This window comes from Chelon labrosus (assembly GCF_963514085.1).
Source record: "Chelon labrosus genome assembly, chromosome: 15".
Lineage (NCBI taxonomy): Eukaryota > Metazoa > Chordata > Actinopteri > Mugiliformes > Mugilidae > Chelon > Chelon labrosus.
Genome location: NC_140348.1, coordinates 21,189,506 through 21,210,696, shown reverse-complemented (window position 1 = coordinate 21,210,696; position 21,191 = coordinate 21,189,506). Strand labels below are relative to the sequence as shown.

The window sequence follows — 21,191 nt, the reverse complement described above, 5'->3', positions numbered from 1 at the left end:
ACTATTTAAGCACCGGAGACGTAACACCGCCGAAGGTTGTCTGTTAGCTGATGAAATTGTCGGGTACAGCAACAGGATTTTAGGAGATGTAACTCGGTAAGAAGACATGTTCTGAGTTTTTAATCTCCAAACCGCCTAACGTTGGGACGGATTTGTTTCTGCGAAGACTTTCCGAATATCTCCACACTTTTACAAGCACTCTGTTCTGAGCCAAATCTGCATTCATATTCACTGGAAAAGTCAAATATGCAAGAAGGTACATTTTTGATTGATGGGAGGCGAATACATAGCCGATGAAGAGGCAAACTCAACAAATAACAGACGAGCCTCTCATATGTGTTACACCAAAAGAAAACCATCTGTTTAATGATTTAAAAAGCAAATCCATTTCTTTCATGAAAAGAAACAAATCAAGGTGACAAGGACAGTATGAAAAGCGTAGCGGACAGTGACAAAGCACAAAATATCCCTTTTAGTCTGGAGATGTCGGGCTTGGCTTGGCCTGCACTTCAAATTGAATGAATTTCCTCTTTGTCTTTGTCACACACAAACACACGCACATAGCTAGACTCAGGCTGGCCGAGTTTACTATCACTTACATCAGTACAGTACTTAGCTAGTTTGACTTAATTTAGGTTCCTCTTTCAAGACACACCTTCATTCAGAAAGCCAAGGCTTCATTCCAAGGAACGGATTAAGTGTGATGGTGAGGTGTAAGCAAGAAGACGTACCATCTTACGCCCACGCATGCAGAGACACATGTACCTGGGAGTAGCTGAGGACATGGCACTCTGCTGCAGCAGGAATTGCCCTCCAGTTGTCATCGTCTCTGTCGTAGCTTTGCCACAGCTACCCACACACTCGCAAACCAACACATACATGCTCAGAAAACTGCTGCGTCTGCACAATGGAATATCGGCACTGCACATAGACAAACATGACTACACAAAAGCGCCCCTCCCCCCGCCCCATTCAGCTTTTTCCCTCTTGTCTTACCATCTAGTCCGAAGCAGGAGGTTATTTTTTGGGCGTAGTTGCAGAGCCCATCGTAGCCAGGCTTCTGCCTCACTGTATTCCTCTCCTCCATCTCTACACACTCCCACACACACACCGTCCCGTCCGGCACTGCTTTCACTCCTTCCACTGCTCATCAATTATTCAGACTTTTGCCAGGACACATGCATGCGCGCGCACACCGACCCCCATATTCGCACACACAGTATGTAAACACACACAGGGAGGGAAAACTGCTGAGGCAGAGGGTCGTGATGTTGCAGCACGAGCAGCCCTCTCCAGCGATCGGATGAGGAGGAGGCATCAGATTGGGTTACTGCAGAATGGAGCCTTGCCTCCTCTCTTTTTTTTTTTTTTTTTTTAGATATCCACCATTGATCATCCAGATTACACTGCAGTGTAACAGGTACGGTGCGCAGGATGTGCTAAATCTCCTCCAGGAAAGGGCGGGGCAGAGCCGGAAGTCAGAGGAGGGCAAAACTGGGAGATGTACCAGGTATCAGGGGGCGGACTTTCTTTGTTGTTGCTCACTTAAAGTAAACCAGACATCCAAATGCAATTATTACTTTCAGATCTGATTACTAGACAAAAGCATATCAGTCTAGTCTTTTGAAGATGGGGATGAAGCAGGGAGTCATGGCAAACACAGTAATGTTATCCCATCTATTTCCTTAAGGCTGAAAATATTCTCCCATTTCTAAACTAAAATAATAATAACATTTGTTTCTTTTTTGGATGGAAATCTTTTGGTGAACTCATGTTGCTTTTATTCGATTGAAGACGTCATTAGGAAGAGAACGTAAACCATATTTTCAGTACAATTACGAACTGCCTTCAAAGACGTCCATAAAATTGTGGATGATATATGGCTCGCCAACGTGTTCGACTGTTTATGATTAGAATAAAACTAAATGAAAAGCACAGACCCACTTATCACAGAGCTATGAAGTCCACCTCGCTGTTTTAAGATTCTGCAGTGGACCAGATATGAGTGGCTTAATGGGCCGAGATGAGCAATTCACCCACGTATGATTGGCCACTCGGAACAATAAAGAACCAAAACAGAAAATACATAAATATGCATGAAGAGATAATGCTCAGTGACATAACTGTGGCAGGTTTCATCTTAGAGGATGTGGTGGAGGAATGTGATGACACTATCCCTCTAATGTCACAACTAAGGTGACCTTGGACAAAGCACTTTAGCCCCCGCTGGCCATCAGCAGACTCATAGAGAGATCAGCTCACAGGTACAAGTGAGAGGGATAATGCTTTTATGAAAAATAAATAAATAAAAAATCATGCTAAGGTATTACAGACAAATGAAAACAGCACCGGAAATGCGTTGGGACTGGAAAGACAGAGCAGCACGCCCGCCGGGGTGCATTATAAGGTGGGGTGACTAATGGAAAGACATCACTACCAAGGTAAAAGCTGATGGCCATGTGCTGATAACTGAGGGTGGGGGGTGGTGGGCGGGCGACTGTAAGACTGAGAGCACAGTAATGGCTGATGCTTGCTGGACAAGTGAAGGAGGGGCTGGTCATCACATATGCACACTAAGAGGGGAGAGTGGAGTAATGGGAGATTTTTTTTTCCTCCCATTGAACAGAAATCAATCATCTGGCATGTTTTAGCTCTTGCCTTTACTTTTCTGCTACTGTAACATTTCTTTACACCAGCAGAGGTCAAAAGCATGGACAGAGCGACCCATTAGCAACTTGATATTAAAACCTTTAATATAAATCTTCAGGGGTATCGTACGTTAATGTTTAATTCTTTAATTATCAACTGATGTACTGATTATTTTATCAATTAATCTACAAGATGCCAGAAGATACTCAACAGAGTCAATTATCACATCTGAGACGACTGGAAGTGGAAAAGCTTGAACATTGACTTATATGATGATTGATCATTCATCACAAGAGTTGCAAATTCATTTTTCTGTCAATCAACCTCACAATTTGACATTTAAAACGTGACGAACTCTGATGAGCCACAGTTGCATGTTGAGAAGTGCATCGCTTCTCTGCAAAGCATAGGAAGAAAATCCACAACCGTAAACCTATTAATAATGATTACAAATACGCCTTTGACTGGCAATGCCTTTGTCGTATATATCTTGAGACGTGATATGAATCAAGTTTTACAGCCCGTGCGATCAGCAGGTCATCCGGATGTGACACACTGATATGTTTGTGTCGATGCATCCGATTCATCTGCGATGATAAATTAATAACCCCGCATTACACAACACGGAGATAATTGGCAATTCACTGCCGTACAACCTTAGGGTGCAGGGTAGTTACTTCTCATGAATAATGATTGGCTGCTTGCAGGGGTTTAAGTGTGCTAATCAGATCTATGTACCACAGGGGGGCTGTCAAGCAGTGGGCTCTGAGCTTCATCGATCTCCACCAGCAGCCATGGAGGATAGATAGAGCAGGCCACATCAGTAATGGTGGGGTTCAAAGCCATCTCGCTGCACAAACTCAGCCAGTCATACCCTGGAGGATAGTGGTGTACTGTACAGTGAATTTCTTTCTTAAAGGTTTCTTTGCAGAGAAAACCCCAAATATATATATATAATAAAAAATATCAGAGCTTTCATGACGAATCCAGCTGCAGATTTAATGCATTAACCTCAAAGTCACATTAGTTCTGTGACTTTTTTTTGCTTCCATCCAACTCTCAACCAGCCACTCAGTCCATCTGATCGCAGCTGGGGGCTCTGCCAGAGCGCATGGTCACTGGATACAAACCCAAGACTGCACAAAAGCCCACCAGATGGGAGCAAACATAATCCACCTGCATGCACCGTCTGCAGGTGTGTCACCTTATTTATTCCGAAGCAAAAACCAAAAAATTTCAATCCAGCAAAAAATCTTTACAACTCAGACAGGTTAAAAATAGATTTTAGCTTGCATTTCTGTTGCAGTTTCCACTTTCGGCCGCAGTTTGTCACCTCACTTCAACAGTTAAATCACTTGACAGCAGTCCTCCACCAACAGTGTGCAGCTTTTAACTAATTACATGCACCCTCCCTGTTTAAAGATGGCCAAAAAAAAGCATAATCAGAGGAGGCATCATCATCACCACAGCTGTTTTTTTTGTTTTTTGTTTTTTTCCAAAGAGGTGGTCTATTTTTAGGTTGCACAGAGCTCGTGCTGTCCACATCAACAGAATAAGTTGTAGGCTGTCTTTAAAAGAAAAAAAAAAAAAAAAGGTTGCAGCAGCTGGAGCAGTGGGGAAGCTGTAGTTTCAGCTATGCACCGGTGTAACCTACTTACAGTATCAGTGTCATTATCTCAGCCCAATCCTTCCGAAAGACGACGGTGAGGGGCTCTCTTCTCCAATCTCACCCAGCCTTGAACCAAGACCCCCCCTCCCTCCCTCCTTCCCCCTCCAAAAAAAAAATAAAAATGTAGAGACTTTCTTTTCCTTCTGTATGTATTGTCATGAAGGCTTCTGCGGCAAAAGATACTCACCTCTAGCAGACATGCCCGGTAGGTAGAGACTCTTTCTCTTCTTTGGCGAGATTTGCAGCCCCGGTGCAGCTTTGCGGAAGGCGATGAAGAGCCCGGGTATTATCTAGTTTTGGCTGTCATTTGATGGGATTTCAACGCAAGGGGAACGTACAGCCCGCGATTTGGTAGACTGGACCGGAATGCGCGATGGAGAGAGCACTTTCCAGCGACAGGGCGTGTCCTGGAACAGACAGCATCCTTCTTATTTTCCAACAAGTTCACGTCCATATTTGAGCACGATATGGAAAAATTATAAATGAAATCATTCTTGAAATTCCTTCCCTGCAGCTGCTACAGGGTCCCCCCAAAACGTTAAAGCGGGGCAGTCTACTTTTTTATTTATTTTTTATTTTTTTTTGTTCCCCGTCTGGGATGACTGTGCTGTTCTTGGACGCGGTAGTTTGGGCTAAATCATAAAAGTTGAGCAATTTGCCTTGTTTGTTGCGTGTGTGGCATTGATGTCGCGATTTTATCCGGTATATTTAAGAAAGTCATCCTCGCGTGGATTCTTCACGTTTATCCTGAAAGCACGTGACATTTTCTTTTATTACTATTATTATTTTAGCAAACCTAATGTTGGGGAAATGCCGCAATTTCAGAGAAATGGCTCAAATCGGTGCATTATGAGTGAGGATATAATCCGCTCATTTTACAGCTCATTGAAGCTTTTGCCTCTGCTAAATTGTCCACCTAAATTGCCGGATGATTAAAGTGGATTTGCTGATTGATTATTCCAGAGCGAATATTGACCGTCGCCCCTCATTGAATGCACCGTCTCCATTTGTATGCACTGACCGTTCAGAATAATTAAAAAGCCCATCGCGTGTGTGTGTGTGTGTGTGGTGTCGCTGCGCCCCCTACCGGTTCGCGTCGGTAAGCGTTTGGCGAGGGAAGTGCCACCGTGTCCAAAGTGAGCAGCAGCATTACGTTGGGTCTGTAGACGTCTTGTTTACAGTGGCTTTGCCAGGCCTGCGAAGTCCTGTGGCTGACAACGTGTTACGGGTTTTATTGCTTCCATTTATTCTTTCGTTACAAGGGTCAGTGTATGAAACCTCCAATCTGGATCGAGGCGGAAGCAACAGGAAGAAGAAGATAGAGGAATTCTCTAGGTCTTCTCGGGAGAAACTAGTCCAATCGAAGAACAAAATGTTCTCCAAATTCACGTCCATTCTTCAGCACGCCGTGGAAGCGGTGAGTTTCTTCTAAATTGTGTTTTTAAACCCACTGCTTCTCTATTGCCTAACCCCATTCTGACTTTAAAGGGGGGCCTTTTGTTGCCAAGGAACCGCATATCATAACGTCAGCACAAGGAATGCTAACTAGCAAGCTAACTAATTAGCCTAAGCTAATGTTAGCGTTTTGTGTTTGCGTTGTCAGTTTGTTTGTTTTTTTCCTTCTTACATATAGTAACATTTACACGTGCTTGTCTGAGTTGTCGGTTATAACACTAATCGTTTTCTTCATTACAGCAACTCGTGTGCTAAGGTAGGTTGGCGAGCTCTTGTTGTTGAGACGCCAGGTGAGCTAATAGTAGCTTCCAGAAGCTAAGCTAACGCCGTTGCTAGCTATCCCGTTTCAAAACAGCGGGGTCTTATCTCAAGGAGTGGTGTCGAAATGGTTGGACAACCCTGCCCGGTGTTGCGCAAAGGTTTTAACGTTAATATTAAAGGGTTAGTCTGTGTGGTTTAACTCGCTCGGGCTATTTTTGAACGGATAATGGTACATGTTAGCCGAGCAGCTAACTAGCTAGAAACCAGCAGCAACATTCCCGAAACCTGTTTCCAAGCTGCCCCGTGTGAAGGATTTAAAAACAGCAGATGTTTGGCAGGTGACTTGAAGTTAACACCTGTGACTTTAGATGTGGTCAAAAGTATAAAGTCGCTCATGCTACTACGGAAACCTGTGACATACATAGTTGGCCTACATACGTGTTAGTTGACAAGTGAAACCTTTAAAGATATGTGAAAGTGAATATTGTATCCTTTAATTAACCCTAATGCTGGGCTTTGAATGTGGCCACAACACACTGAACAAAGTAATCCTGTAGCGGCACATCAGACTCCTTTAAGCATGAGAAAACAAACAGATTATTATGCAAGACTTTCATTTTAATTCAAAAAAGTCTCTGTTTGAATTCTCAAAGCAGACATGTTAACATTTTGCTTGGATCATTAATTGTGTCTCTTAAGGTCACTGTCCCAAATATAATGATCTTTTCCAATTTTGTGTTTCAGCTTGCCCCATCGCTGCCCTTACAGGAGGACTTTGTCTATCATTGGAAGGCTATTACACATTATTACATTGAGACTTCTGGTAAGGATGTCTAACATCGTAATCTACTACTTCCGGTTATGGCCATGCTATCGAAACAGTTAGACTAATGTTGTTGTGCAGATTGCTTTTTAAGTCATTGATATCAACTCTATCAGCAACATTTGTCTACTGTTATAATGCAGGGCTGAACAAACTAAACTTGTTCATAACCGTATTCCACGTTGATTATCCTAAGTATTATTTAATTTGTCAACATTCACTCATTGTAAACGATACGTGATCAACATAAGTTACCACTTCCAAGAGGTTACTTTTTTAACAGCTAGTTTGCTAAGTGTGAAATTTTCTCTTGGTTTGTAAGCCACTTTTGACAACGCAAAAGTAAGAGTCACGAACAATGTCCAGCTGCATAACTGGGAAATATGCTGGGAATGTCATGTTGGTTGAGTTTACAATAGACTTCAGCAACTCTGTGAGCTATAGCAGCCCCAGACTATGACAGGACTTCCTTTATGTTTGCCTGTGGCGATCTGTGCAAGGTTTTTTGGCCTTCTTATTTTCTTCATTCTAAGCAAAAAGCTTCTCTTCAGCAGTTCATCTCGTTTTTTTTACCAAGTTGTCTCTGGACAGCTCGTGGGAAGTATCAGCATTTAGAAAACCTGTCATTATGTTGTATTTAAGCTATTTATTTTAGGAACAAGGTGTAGCTTCACACACCTTTATTCTTTGTCATGTTAAAAAAGACACACTTTATATTCCGCCTTGTATCTGAATCAACTGACTGACACCTATTAGTGAATAATTTGTGACGAATAAGTAATGTACACTTGGGCAACCCTTTTTCAAGCAGTATTAGCTTTGAGGTGAAATACCTATACATAAATATAAATCAGCATTAATTTCCTTATTCCAATTATTCTTATAATTGTCTGTGAACCCAGCTAATGTCAGTGCGTTAACAAACTGATGCCAATATTTTGATTACCTCGTATAGACAAAAGTGTCTACATGGTTGCTTCACAATTAATGTGTATAAATAAATTTTACTGCAAATCCTCCTTCTGTTGAAAGTGCCAGCAGAATTAGCCAATGCTACTAAAACGTGGCTTGATAAATTGATTTGGAACTTTCCAAGGCTGGCATTTTGGCAATGCACGACAATGAATTGGAAAACAACAAGTGACCTAGGTGAAGAAGCAGAAGCTTTTTATGTTGAAGACGAGTACTACTTTTCCTAATAGACACTCTGTTTCTGATTTGTTTCTGTGTATTGCCCCGTTAGATGACAAAGCCCCAGTCACAGACACCAACATCCCATCCCACCTGGAACAGATGCTGGACATTCTGACTCAGGAGGAAGCGGAAAGGGAGTCTGGGGAGACGGGACCCTGCATGGAGTATCTCCTGCACCACAAGATCCTGGAGACTCTCTACACCTTGGGCAAGGCAGATGTAAGGCAGTCGTGCTTTGGTAACTACATGAGGAAATTTACATGTCATGAGACGGACCTCGTATGTGATATTGGATGAAAACTATTGGAAATGAAGGATGAGATTTAAATTGTGGCATTGAGCCCATGGAGTTTGGGCTCTGCACAGCACAGTGTGTGCAAGCAGCTGCTGTAGTAACAGTGTATTTGAAAACTGAAAAGTGTCCCTGGCACTGCGATTGTCTATTTTTGTGGACTAACCAAGTAAATTGAACATATTTTGTTTATATGAATTTCCGTCAGTGTCCTCCGGGGATGAAGCAGCAGGTGCTTACCTTCTACACAAAGCTGCTAGCGCACATTCGTCAGCCCCTTCTGCCACACATCAATGTCCACAGACCTGTACAGGTGAGACGTGTTGCACTGTGGGTTTCAGTGTATTTTCCATCTCCCTTTTCCTCAAATGGACCTGCTGTAAAACTGTCAGGTTACGTAACCTGTGACTTTTTTTTTCCCCTGTCACACCACTCTGTCAGAAACTAATCCGTCTGTGTGGGGAGGTGCTGGCTGCACCTACAGAAAATGAAGAGATCCAGTTCCTCTGCATAGTCTGTTCCAAGCTGAAGCAGGACCCGTACCTTGTCAACTTCTTCCTTGAGGTGAGTTGTTTTGAAACAACAGAGAAGAAAAGGTGACCTATACATTTAGAAATACTTATGTTTAATATTGTTGTCAAAAATAAATGCTGTTTGCAGAACAAAGCAAAGAGACCTGAGACAAAGAGCGCTGCAGCAACAGAGGGGGTGAAAGAGAACTCTTTGGCTCCAGACACTGGTCAGTCTCCTGCAGATCAACAGGCTGACCACAAAGAGGAGCCACAGGCTGCTGCTGCTGCCGCCTCCACCTCTAGTCCAACAAGTAACAACAACAGCAGCAATTACAATCTGGTCACCTCCCTGCTCAACCTCACAAAGAGCCCTGTAAGTAGTCCCCATGCAAGAAATGTTTGGTGATATACTCAAAAGTGTTCATGAAAAGTCTCTTTCTTTTTAAAAGTTTGTAATCAGTTTTGTCCTCTGCTTCAGGATGGCAGGATAGTGGTGAAGGCATGTGAGGGTCTGATGCTGCTGGTCAGTTTACCAGAGCCTGCTGCTGCCAAGTGTTTAACTGAAAACACTGAGCTCTGTGAGCTTCTGACCGACAGGCTGGTCGCCTTCTATAAAGCCCTGCCACAGTCCATGGACCCCTTGGACATTGAGACAGTAGAGTCGGTCAATTGGGGGTAAGTCTCTTTTCTAGTGTTTGCTTTTTGTAACACATACTCAATAAGAAGAGTTAAAGCCGACTTAAAGCTGTGAAGCTGCCATCATCTGAATTTTTGTCCTTGAAATAGCATGTTCTGTGAGATGTTATTTTTAGTGGATATAGTTGAAGAGGTACATCAAACATTTTAATGCTTGTATATTTTTTCTCTTCCTCTTTTAGTCTAGATGTTTATAACCTGAAGGAGGACGCTGCTGTCTTCACAGGGAAGAGAGCTCTCATCTCCTTCCTGTCGTGGCTAGATTACTGCGACCAGCTCATCAAGGAGGCTCAGAAGGTTTGTAGCCAGTGCTGACTCACTGTGTTTTGATGTGTCATATTGTAGTCTGAATTGACAGAATAAAAGACATTTTCTCCAAAGAAGCTGTTGCATTTGAAAAGCCTCAGAAGCCTGAACATTTTTTTTTTGTTTTTCTTCACTGTCTTGCAGTCGGCAGCTGCGGTGATGGCAAAAGCTGTGAGAGAAAGATTCTTTGTGTCTGTGATGGAACCACAGCTCATGCAGACGTAAGTCCTGACTTGAATCATCAGTCAATCATCCCGCAGTGACATTCGTAGTGTTCTTCACACTCGCGTCGTGACTGCTCAGTAACAAAAGTGGTGTGTTTTGCGGTTCGCGTAGATCTGAGGTGGGCATCCTGACCTCCACAGCCCTGCTGAACAGGATAATCAGGCAGGTGACATCGGAGGCTCTGCTGCAGGAGATGGTTTACTTCCTGCTGGGAGAGGAGAAAGAAGCAGAGACTTCAGCTACAATCGCTCAGAATCCACTCAGACACAGACTGATTGAGCACTGTGATCACCTGTCTGATGAGGTTCTTATCACATTATTCTTCAGGATTTACCTGCTACCTTAACCATATGTCTGCCAGATCATTCACGTCTTTTTTATTACTCTTTATCACATACTGCTTAATTAACAATACAAATCTCTACTTTTTGCTACAAGTTACAAATGGCCATCTGCTCTTCAAACACTCAGAGTTGCAGTGAATCATCTGATTAACCAAAACGCCCATGAATTTTAATTAGTATCTCAGAGAGCTGTTGCACATGTTTTCATCACACAAAAGAGGGATGAATCATGTCTTTGATGTTGAAGCAGACACTGCCTGATTTTCTGTCAGTGAGCAAATACTTGTCTTATTTATGTGGGCTTAGAGTGGGAGTTGAGGCTCATCCCTTTCTTCACCGTCCACAGATCAGCATCATGACGCTGCGGCTGTTCGAGCACCTGATCCAGAAGCCCAACCAGCACATCCTCCACAGCTTGGTGCTGCGCAGCCTGGAGGAGAGGAACTACCTGGAGAACAAACCGCAGGAGGATCGGGAGGATCGGGAGGATCGGGAGCCCCTGGAGAACGGCCAGCCGCACGATGCAGTGTAAGGACCTGCCCATGACCTCTGACCCCTCCCCCGAGCTGCCGGATTTACGAGCACCATCTTGAACGTCCTCTGCACAAACCACTGGAAATAAAGCGAATGCATCAACTAGCTGTGTTTGTTAGACGTGCTGCCACTTCATCTGCGCTTCATTGTGTGTTTTAATTGGCGGGATTGTTCTGAGCCATGATTAAGTAGGATCATGATAATGCAATTCATCTACTTATTACCATCAACCAAGTTGTTGAAGACTGAAACATAATAAGCAATAATTTGCATGTTCTGTCTTCTTGTCCTCGGTTTATGTGAATAACAAAAAAACCCAATTAAGATTCAAACCCTCATGAGGGCTTTCTTCTCATGGTTTATAATTGATTCTTTTTCATACAAAGGATGCAAACAGTTGTTAATTATATACACTCTCATAATTATATTTTAATTTGTATATCTTCATTACCATATTTTCTGGAAGATTTCATTTAAAATCTCAAGAAGGAGAGATTATTCAAAGGTCTCCAAAGCTGCCACTGAAACCTGAAGGGCCATGAAATACGATGAAGCTGTGTAATTCTGTTTTCTGTAATGTTGCAACCAGTGAGTCTCCTTCAACAAAGTTTATGCATTGTGTGGAGGGATGCGGTTTTGTGGTTGGTCGACTTCTAAAGAAACATAAATGTAATGAGTAAACTTAGTGACGTATGTGTTCTCCACAGAGACCTCGAGGAGGACCCACTGTTTGGTGACGACACCTCTCTGGAACACAGGCTGTCCGGCTCCGACTGGCTCAGCGCCTCTCCACCGCAGAGTCCCGACCACGCGAAGTCTGATGGGAAGACAGAAGTCCACAAAATTGTCAACAGGTGCACTATCGTCTCACGATACACTGTGATACAAGTGTATAATCTCAGCCCGCCCTCTTTTTAAAGTCCTGTGTACATTGTGTTGCCTGCAGTTTCTTGTGTTTGGTGCCCGATGAGGCCAAGTCGTCGTATCATGTTGAAGGCACGGGCTATGACACCTACCTCAGAGATGCACACAGACAGGTACGCTTTCCTTGTGGTGCTTTGTAAAAAAATTCTGATCTGTGCTGAGGCAGCTTATGTACTGATGCTCGTTATATCGTCCTCAGTTCAGGGACTATTGTGGCGTCTGCCAGCGGTGGGACTGGAGGGGAAATCCAAAGCCCTTGGAGAAATGTAACTTGGACAGCCCGTTCTTTGAGGGACACTTCCTCAAGGTCCTTTTCGACAGGATGGGTCGCATCTTGGATCAGGTGAGTTTGCTCCACTGTGTATTAACGCTGTCCAACGCTGCATTGTTCAGATCAATACAGCTTCTTTTACACTCCACAAGTCAGAATAGGAAGTTAAAAAAAAAAAGATGTAACTTAGATTAGACTTAAAAATGTCTCCAGGGAAAGGTTTTGTTAGACAGGTGAATCTTGCCTGAGCCGTACAGCCAGATTCCAGCAAGTAAATTAAGCGTTCTGCGTACACACCTAGACAAACATTTATCAAGCGCCAAAGAGCTGTCACTTCTGTTACGGATATTGAAGAAAAAAGAATCCTAAGTAGCAGATGTGATTAAACTGATTTGATATTGCCGTGTAGCTGTTCTATTGCAGTTATCTGTAAATCAGGTCCCCTTGTGACAGGCACGGCAAAAAGAAATGTTCTACTAATTGAAAGTGGAGAGGGAAATAAACACATGGGAAATGCAAATGAGTTGCTGATTATGCAGAGACCCTTCTATTTACTTTGGTAAAGGCCAAAAATAATGAGTCCTTCATCCCAAAAACTCATTTGACACTTGACGTTAACGAGGAAAGAAATGCACTTCTTAGCAGCGCATTAATTTATGTAGCATTTAGAAGCTCAAATCCATCTGATGAGTTTGTCATTAAAATCATCAGCTTTTGTTGGTTATTCATGACAATTCTTCACTCACTCGTTGGTTAATTAGGTGTACGAGTAGTGATGCACCGATGTAAAAATTCTGGCCGATACCGATAACCGATGTTAATATTCAGTGGCGGCTGGTGAATTTTGTGTTGGGGGGGGGCGCAAAGTTTGTAAAGCAAACCCCTGTAGGAGGCTCTGGGGGCATCCTCCCCCAGTAGATTTTTGTGATTTTCACGTACAAACTAAGCATTCTGGTGCATTCTGACAAAATAATAAAGACAAAATAGAACATCTCCTTACAAAGACAAATGGGGCCATGGAACTAAGTTTTAACTTAATTTATTTGCCTTGTAAAATCCAGCAAGTTTAAAAATGCTAATACATCAAACATTTTAATCGCATATAAATATTTGACCTGAGAACAGTTATTTTTTCATATGGATTTTTAGTATACCATTGAATAATGACTGAAATTTCCCATCCAAGGGGCCAACCAAAGCGGTTTCATCAGCTTCTTCGTTCATGTTCACTGTGGTTTGTAGTCTGAAGTAATGAACGCTAGTTGGTGCTCCAGTATAATCGGTCCGCCGAACTCATCCAGTGAGAAACGTTCCACATTTTTATGATAATCAAAATCATTAATCATCAATAAATCATTTTTTTCTTTTACTTTTGCATTTTATTTTCAGAAATGACTGATACTGTATTCTGATAACATTGAAAAATATTTAAGGTACAGTAGTAGGCCTAAAAAATGGCCAAAGCCACTTAGCAAAATCAAATGACTGATACTGTTTTCTGTAAACATTGAAAAATCTTTAGTTGAGCAGAGATGTCGTCTGTTTGGTCATTTTTCAAAGTCTTTGAAGAGGATCCCATGCTGTATGTAATGACTCCTCGCTATGCTGTATGTAATGACTGTGAAGGCCGGGTGATGCGAGGGGGAGCTCGTGTCAAATCGTTCAACACAACCAATTTGATCACCCACTTAAAAAACAAGTATCCCGAAGCCTACAAAGAATATGAAAAACTAGCTAATGCTAAGCAGCGGAAGAAAGCTACTGCTATCAGAGCTAGTGAGCGGAGCGCGAGCGAGCGAGGGGCGGAGCGCTTGTTAATTTAGAGGCCGGAGCGGGCGCTCTGTTCCGCTCCGATACCGCTCACACCACCAGCCTGACGCGTGCCCAAATCCACCCAGAATTCATTTCTTCCTAATAAAACCAAAACCGTTCATTTTCAAAAAAATTGCCATGGCAAGATGGAGTTCGTGAAATATTTTAGAAAGGAAACTGATAGGGTTATTTCTCCCTCTTTTAAATTGGAGCGAGCGTGGAGCGATTTCGCTGCAGCGGGGGAGGACTTTTAGGTGGAGCGGGGAGCGAAATTGAGCGGAGGAGCGGCCTGACGTGAATTTGAGCGGAGGAGCGGCCGACTGAACAGCCACCTGAGCGAGGAGCAGGACATTCGCACCGCTCAGCTCCGCTCACTAGCTCTGCACACACATCAAATACACAGGAATAATTATCGGCCTGTTCACATCGGCTCTATTTTTACACCTGACCGATACCGATGTGTAAAAAAATGACCATATCGGCCGATATTATATCGGCGGCCGATATATCGTGCATCACTATGTACGAGTGAAAATGAATGCATCGTGATATAAAATCTTATCTTCATGACTGTTTTTATGATGAAACGGCATCAGAAAGGTGATAATTCAACTGTATAATCACTTTGTAGGATCCTGTTAAACTGGACTGAAGCCAGCTAAAGCCCAGCTAAAGTGGGGGTTGTCAAAATAATAGAAACATGTGTCGGTACAACACAATGCAGTTCAATATTACTACAAACCACAACCTCCAAAATGAAAACACGGTTAAATCAACTCCTCTTTCAGTTAATTTAACCAAATTCTTAGAAGATTAAGTGTTCACTAGTGTACCTAATGTTTTGGCAAGTGGCTGAACTTTCCTTCTCCACTGGAAATGGTAATCTGAGGTCTACTCATCGGTTTCATGTCCTTTCCTGTGTCCTTTGCTCTGTCCTCCAGCCGTACGACGTCAACCTGCAGGTGACCGCGGTGCTGTCCAAGCTGTCTTTGTTACCACACCCCCACCTGCACGAATACCTGCTGGATCCGTATATCAACCTGGCCCCTGGCTGCAGGTCTCTGTTCTCCGTCATCGTCAGGGTAAGGCTCCTGCCATTATCTCATCCTCAAACGTTACGACTGTTAAGAGGCTGCTTGTGGATGCCTTGATTCATTTCTTCTCAGTGTGGCATCTTGAGAGTCTAATATTGTATTCCAGAGCGTTTGATTTAACAAATGATCATGTTTGAGGAAACTGAGCAGTTAATTTCACACCAAGTCCTCCTCTGAAGCTCATTTCCTGATGATCACACATGCTGCTGCCTGACCTGCTTATTCCTGGAACACCTCTCTGGCTGTTTCATTCTGCGAATCAGTCCAAGTGCTTTTCCTTGAAATCTGTTCTAGTGGCACACATGGGAGCCGGGAATCTTCTTGTTGATAGTGTTGTTTGTTTACCTTGGTTGCGGTATCGTCACGTGACTGACGCTGCACCAGTAAATCCTCCCCGGATGGAGGCAGTGCTGTTGTGGTTTGGTAACGGCTTTGTGCTTGTTAGGTGGTTGGAGATCTCATGTTGAGGATTCACCGCATCCCAGACTTCACACCCAAGCTGCTGCTCGTGAGGAAGAGATTATTAGGCCTGGAGCCAGAAGGCATCAAGTACGTGCATCTACAGGCTTGCTTTGTTTCTGAGATGATTTATCGGGGTACACTCACCTCTTCTCGTCTGTCCTTCTGTAGCATCGACCACATGACTCTGCTGGAGGGCGTGATCGTGCTGGAGGAGTTCTGCAAAGAGCTGGCAGCCATCGCCTTCGTCAAATACCACGCAGCTGCCTCGTCCTCGCCCTAATCTTCCTGCTGTTCATCCATCTGCCTCGGCCAGGAAGGCAGGTCAGAATGAAACTGGGCCTCTGGGGTGTGGTGGTATCGGTGGCACAGGGTTCGGCAAAACATCACCACTAAACCGGTCATCCCCCGCAAGACTGTTAAAGCCCACACAGACGGGTTTCATCGCTCCCCTTCCTCTGACCTCTCAGACTCCACCATAATAAGTCTTTGGTCTTGTTCTGGAGCAGGTCAGAGCACAGACACTGCCCAGCTAACAGAGGAAGAGGAGGAGGAGGAGGAGGAGGCTAGAGGACGAGGTGCAGAGAGATGTTCACTAGACTCTTTCCAGTCTCTGCAATTCCTCTCACTGCCCCCTTTCCATCTTTCTTTCTCACCAGCCAAACATTAACATCCCTGTAATTATTATCAAGCAGAAAAGATGCTTGCGTATTTATTTTCGGTCCCATTTCCACCCATTTGTAAATGTCATTGCCTTAGTGTGGAGTCACACCTTTCAGTTACAGAGAATTGTTTCCTTTTGAAACATTTTTATCTTTACCCCTCACGTGTTTGTCTGTTTGAAGACAAGAGGCTGTTGAGAACAAAAAACAAAACCCTACAACCTTTGATCCCTGTATGTACGTGTAGTTACACATGTAATGAAGTGTAGTGTTTAACATGCTGCACTCGTGTTTTAAATGCCAAGTCTTCTTATTTATTCGTTTGCTTTCAGGTTGCCTTTTTAACTAACGTCGTATTGAGATAAAAGAATCCAAGCAGTCAAAGTAACGGCTGACTCAGCAGACTGACCCTGTTTTAATTTGCTTCCCTCAGTTTGTCTTTTAAGTGCTCGTGCTCTCGAAGCTCATCCTGTAATCGCCGTCATCCAAAGATGTCGCCATCCGTCACGTTTTCTTACATGAAATGGTGAATTTGCAAGTTAATGCGAATTTGCACATGGACCTCATCGCGTTGCACTTGTTACAGTGTGAGTTAATTTATAGGGAATGTTGTGTCGGCATTAGTGGGAGAGAGACGCCTCGCTTTGGGTTCCGCCTTAGTTTTTTTTTTTTGTTTGTCTTTATTGTGAAATGTCTTTCTCCAGACCCAGTGTTGCTTTTATCACAAACACCAGTGTTGGTTGTACGTTTAAAGAGATACTCTTGTGATATTTCTCTGGCACCCTTTCTCAATAATTTATTTGCTTTAATCAAAAAGAAAAGAGAACAACAAATGATATGATGTTATCAACTCTTAAATTCTTTAAAATCTTTACTGGCTTATTAAACAGAACTGTTGTTAACAGTTCAATCACAATTGAAACCTGAGAAGTTAGTATGTGATTCTATTCTTTTTTTTTTTTATTATTTGAAATTGTCAAATAATCCACAAGAACAACAGCTAAGATTGTTAATAGAGTATCAAAAAGAGTTTGGAAAACCTTGAATTACAGTATGTCGCTCATAGGTTATCATGACCTCCTATGAGGTGTTGCATTTACTTGCAGTATTACTATATCGTCTTAATCTTCAGAGACGAGGACAAGTGTTCTCGGTGCTGTGTATTCGCTGGAATGGGCTGCGTGGTTGCATATTTCTGGAGGGTGCCTGTATCTGATCAGTTATTCATTACGTAGAATTTCAATTAGTCCCACTCTGAGATGTAACTTTGATCCCAGTGTGAATGTTTCCGTTCTGTGTAATTGAGTTATTATTTACCTGTGTGTGTGTGTGTGGCCTGTTAAAGCGGCGCAGAATGGACGGTCATCCATTGAAGCCACGAGTCTCGTACTTTTCTTGAGCCTTGCTCCTCTTTCTTCTGATCCCACCTCAAACCCATCGCTCTAGCACCTAAAGCTACATTATGCAACTGCTTGCATGGAATATCAGATTTTGCACATTGTCTTCATCCTTTTGTTTGTTCACTCACAAAAAAAGCTTTTTTTTTTCTCCAAATGTTTTGTTTCCTCAACCAAAAAAAAACAAAAAAACAAAAACTTCAAGGAAGTCCCAGGAGTAACATTTCTATTTTAACGGGAAACATTTTTTAACTTGTCAATCATGCACATTTTTAAATCAACTATCTTTCCAGCGTTGTCTGTACAGTTGTATAATGTCTGTGTACAGTAGCAATAGAGATATACTACCTGGTGTAAATGCATGCTTGTTATTTTTCATTGTTGAGAAAGAGAGAGAAAAGGCAGTTCAGCCATCTGTGATGACTTCTTAGCTGTCAGCACTTTGGTCTCTGAAGACACTGACGGGAAGATGCCTTACTCTAACTGTGGATCTCTTGAAAGGATGTGTGAGGGGGTTCGGATTCACTGCAGTTTATTGTGATCTTATTATGCTTCTATCTCTTATGTTACATTGGCTTTTGTTTGGTTTGCTGTACAGGACTCTCGGTATAAAAATCTGATGCCAATTTCATTTCTCGTGTCATCTTAGACCAATCACTGTATCATGTTGCATTTCATCGCTGCTTTCCCCCGAAGCGGGACAAGTCTCTTCACGCTTCTTTCTCATGGCCAGTCTGATTGATTTTCTTTTGTAATTGTGCAGTGCGTAGTTGAAACATTGACATAAGGTGCATGCTCGCTCCTCCTGCGAAATAATCAGAGGCAATCGCTGCAGTCTCATGAGCACTCAGAGGCAGTGGTTCATTTATTCCTCATCAGCCGTCTCCATCCCTGCTGTTATACACATTTATAAGGTTTCATTCAGGACAGTGTGGTTTTTGTTTAACATTTTCCGTCCCGATTAAAAGAAAAGGAAATGTTCATCAGCAGATGTAGTCGTTCTTTGAACAGTTTCATCTTGTTTTATTACAAAATGTCTGTACAATAAAACAAAACAAAAAAAATACACAAAATAACCTTTTCTTTCAAGGTGAAAACCACAAATGCTTTTCAGTAATCCCGTGTCAAAAGAATATTTCTGAATGCCTGTCGTTTTCCTATGCCAGCAGCCCTGCAGGACGACGTGAGCGCATGAACAGAGAACATCGAGCATGAACATGACCTCTGTTGCCGGTGAATAACTGAACGGCAGTCAGTGTGGGAACTTTATCCTCTGTCCGATTCTCTTTGGCTTCAAGCCTGCCATGCTCGGCCATCCAGCTAATTCTGGAGTCAGAAATCGCTCTCTTGGGGCGCAGCAGAGGATTGTATGTGTGACAGGTCCAACGTCACGTGAGGTGCTCTGGAAACGGGTACATCTCCCTTTACCTTGAAGTGGTTTTAGAAATCAGCCATGGAACAGAGGCACTATGGTGCAGAAAGAAGGCTCTCAGACTAATAACTCATTCTTAATGTTTGCTGAGGTACACACTAAGATTGCAGTCAGCTAGGGTCTTACAGTTAAAGGAGTAAAGCACCAGAAGTCACTTCTCCAAATTAAAAGATCATTGTTCTTAGAAAAAATAGTCATTACTGTTGTAATGCTGCAGCATTTAGACCAATAACAGAGTGCTTCCATACAAGGAAATAATGCTAGTCTATACAGTGTCATTACTCACTCTTGTTAAACAGGAGGTTTGTGTCCAATGCCCGGACTTCTCGTTAGTAGCATCATTACAGTTACAGAGCAACAGGTTTACAGTGGAGCAAAGTTAATCTATTTAACCGTTGGAATAAAAACTCTCAGGCTTGTTACCCAGAGGTGGATCAAGTCGACCATAATAATAGCAGACTAACTTCAATATCGTACGGTTATCGACTGCTCGTATTTCTCCAATTTGATGCGAAAATCTGACAAAATTATTCCCGCTGGATTCTTGCAGCTTTAAGAATGTGTGCACTAAAAATCTAAACTCAGGGCTTCGTTAGAAAACCTCTCATGTAAAACTGATATGACGCCAAATGATCATACCATCAGCTGTTGCACGTTAAGTCTTCCTAAAGTCAACAGTAAATTGAAATATGAAATATCAAGGGACAGTTCTGCAAATGTCACAACAAAAAAAAAAAGAAAAGTAGAAAAACATCCAGCGTTCTTTCTCCATCTTGCAGTGAAAACTCCCAACAGCGTGACAGTATATCAACATGTGATGGTGTATTAAATTAATTTACATTTACATGTAAATAATTCATTTTCTTTATGCAAATCATTTTCATGTACATACAAAAAAAACCACTACGTAAAAAACAACTACATGCCGTTGCACAAACGTAACCAGGCTAAAAATACAAGTCAGTTTAAAAAAAAAAAAAAAAGTTATGTACATTTCCAAATGTGTTTTTTTTTTTTGTATATATATTTTTTTCTTTTTAGGTCGTTAAGCGTCTCCCCGCCCATTTACAAACCCAAGATATGCGCGCGCACACAGACACACGCTTGTGCACGGATTGCTCACACTGGAACATTCAGACAAACAAATGTCTCTTTGGCTGGTGTGAAGCTGTGGCACCTTGCAGTGTGTGTGTACATGTCATTACACATTTTTTTTTTTTCTCCAAAAGAAAAACAAAACACGCACACGCGAAAAATAACACCATCTAACAGCATAGAAAATAGGTTCCAACAATGGATATAGTGATATATCTCCTATGCATTTGCGAATATATATATATTTATATACCAAAACATACTGTATAAGGGTCTGCCACACATATGCCCTTGATTGTGTGTTTATATGTACTTTAAAGTCACATTCAGAAGTGTTATGTGAAACTTTGTAGGAAGGCATCAATAAATAGAGATGTCAGTCTGTGTGTTTGTGTGTGTGGGTGGGTGTGTGTGTGTGTCCCTGGGTCTGCCGTGTTAAACAGCTCCAGCCGTCCGTCAGTCGCTCTTCGAGTTCTGTGCTGCGTCCAAGTTGACCACCTGGAGCTCCGTCAGGTTACTGCTGCTGCCGCTCGACTGCTGGCCAATCACCATCTGGGGACACAGCACAGGCACGTCAGGAGACGGGGCATGAGGACAGCCAATCGCAAGTCATCACATCACACGACACCCAGCACAGATGGGAGATCCTGCTACACTGCATGCTGTTGATCATGGAGGGGTGTAAAGCTGCAACAGATGCTGATGCTTTCTCTAATATTTGGGTCATTTGCTCCATGAAACAGCATTCTGTTTATTCATTAAGAGCTATTAGGTTAAATTAAAAGATTAAACCAAATATAATCTTGGATTATGTTAAACTAAGTTCTCCAAAATAGTCGTCATGAGACTGAGATATAGTTCCATGCACTGCAACGGTGGTGTTTCATTAAGTACTATCTGTGTAATCAAGATGCCAGCTGACCATCCACACTTGTACAAAACAAAAAAAACAAACAAAAAACAACTGTGTCACTCTTGTGGCCTCCGTGTGCCAGTGCTCTGTTAGGATGCATTAGTGCAGACACGTGGCATGCTGGTTGCATAGGGAATATGAGAGTTTCACTTGTAAAATGCAGATCTTGCCG

General features: G+C 42.6%; 3 protein-coding genes across 4 annotated transcripts in view; 1 reads left to right on the top strand and 2 right to left on the bottom strand.

Moving 5' to 3' along the window:
* The window catches only part of ablim1a (actin binding LIM protein 1a), a 39,417-nt gene extending 34,759 nt beyond the window's left edge, over window positions 1-4,658 (bottom strand). The window contains exon 1 of the mRNA XM_084561984.1: window positions 4,506-4,658. Coding sequence (XP_084418110.1) covers window positions 4,506-4,518 — 13 coding nt within the window. The 5' untranslated portion in view covers window positions 4,519-4,658. The remainder of the gene's footprint in view (window positions 1-4,505) is intronic.
* A 780-nt stretch (window positions 4,659-5,438) lies between these two features.
* fhip2a (FHF complex subunit HOOK interacting protein 2) lies at window positions 5,439-20,552 on the top strand. The gene is made up of 17 exons (XM_084561986.1): window positions 5,439-5,735; window positions 6,779-6,857; window positions 8,101-8,270; window positions 8,552-8,656; window positions 8,785-8,907; window positions 9,004-9,228; window positions 9,334-9,530; window positions 9,734-9,848; window positions 10,002-10,078; window positions 10,194-10,386; window positions 10,773-10,954; window positions 11,668-11,814; window positions 11,907-11,997; window positions 12,084-12,227; window positions 14,909-15,049; window positions 15,507-15,610; window positions 15,692-20,552. Exons 1-17 carry the CDS (start codon window positions 5,691-5,693, stop codon window positions 15,801-15,803), a joined length of 2,250 nt encoding a protein of 749 aa, XP_084418112.1. The 5' UTR covers window positions 5,439-5,690; the 3' UTR covers window positions 15,804-20,552.
* Window positions 16,843-21,191, bottom strand: part of srfb (serum response factor b) — a 23,163-nt gene continuing 18,814 nt past the window's right edge. For both annotated transcript variants that reach the window (XM_084561987.1, XM_084561988.1), the window contains one exon: window positions 16,843-20,658. In XM_084561987.1, coding sequence (XP_084418113.1) covers window positions 20,563-20,658 — 96 coding nt within the window. In that variant the 3' untranslated portion in view covers window positions 16,843-20,562. The remainder of the gene's footprint in view (window positions 20,659-21,191) is intronic.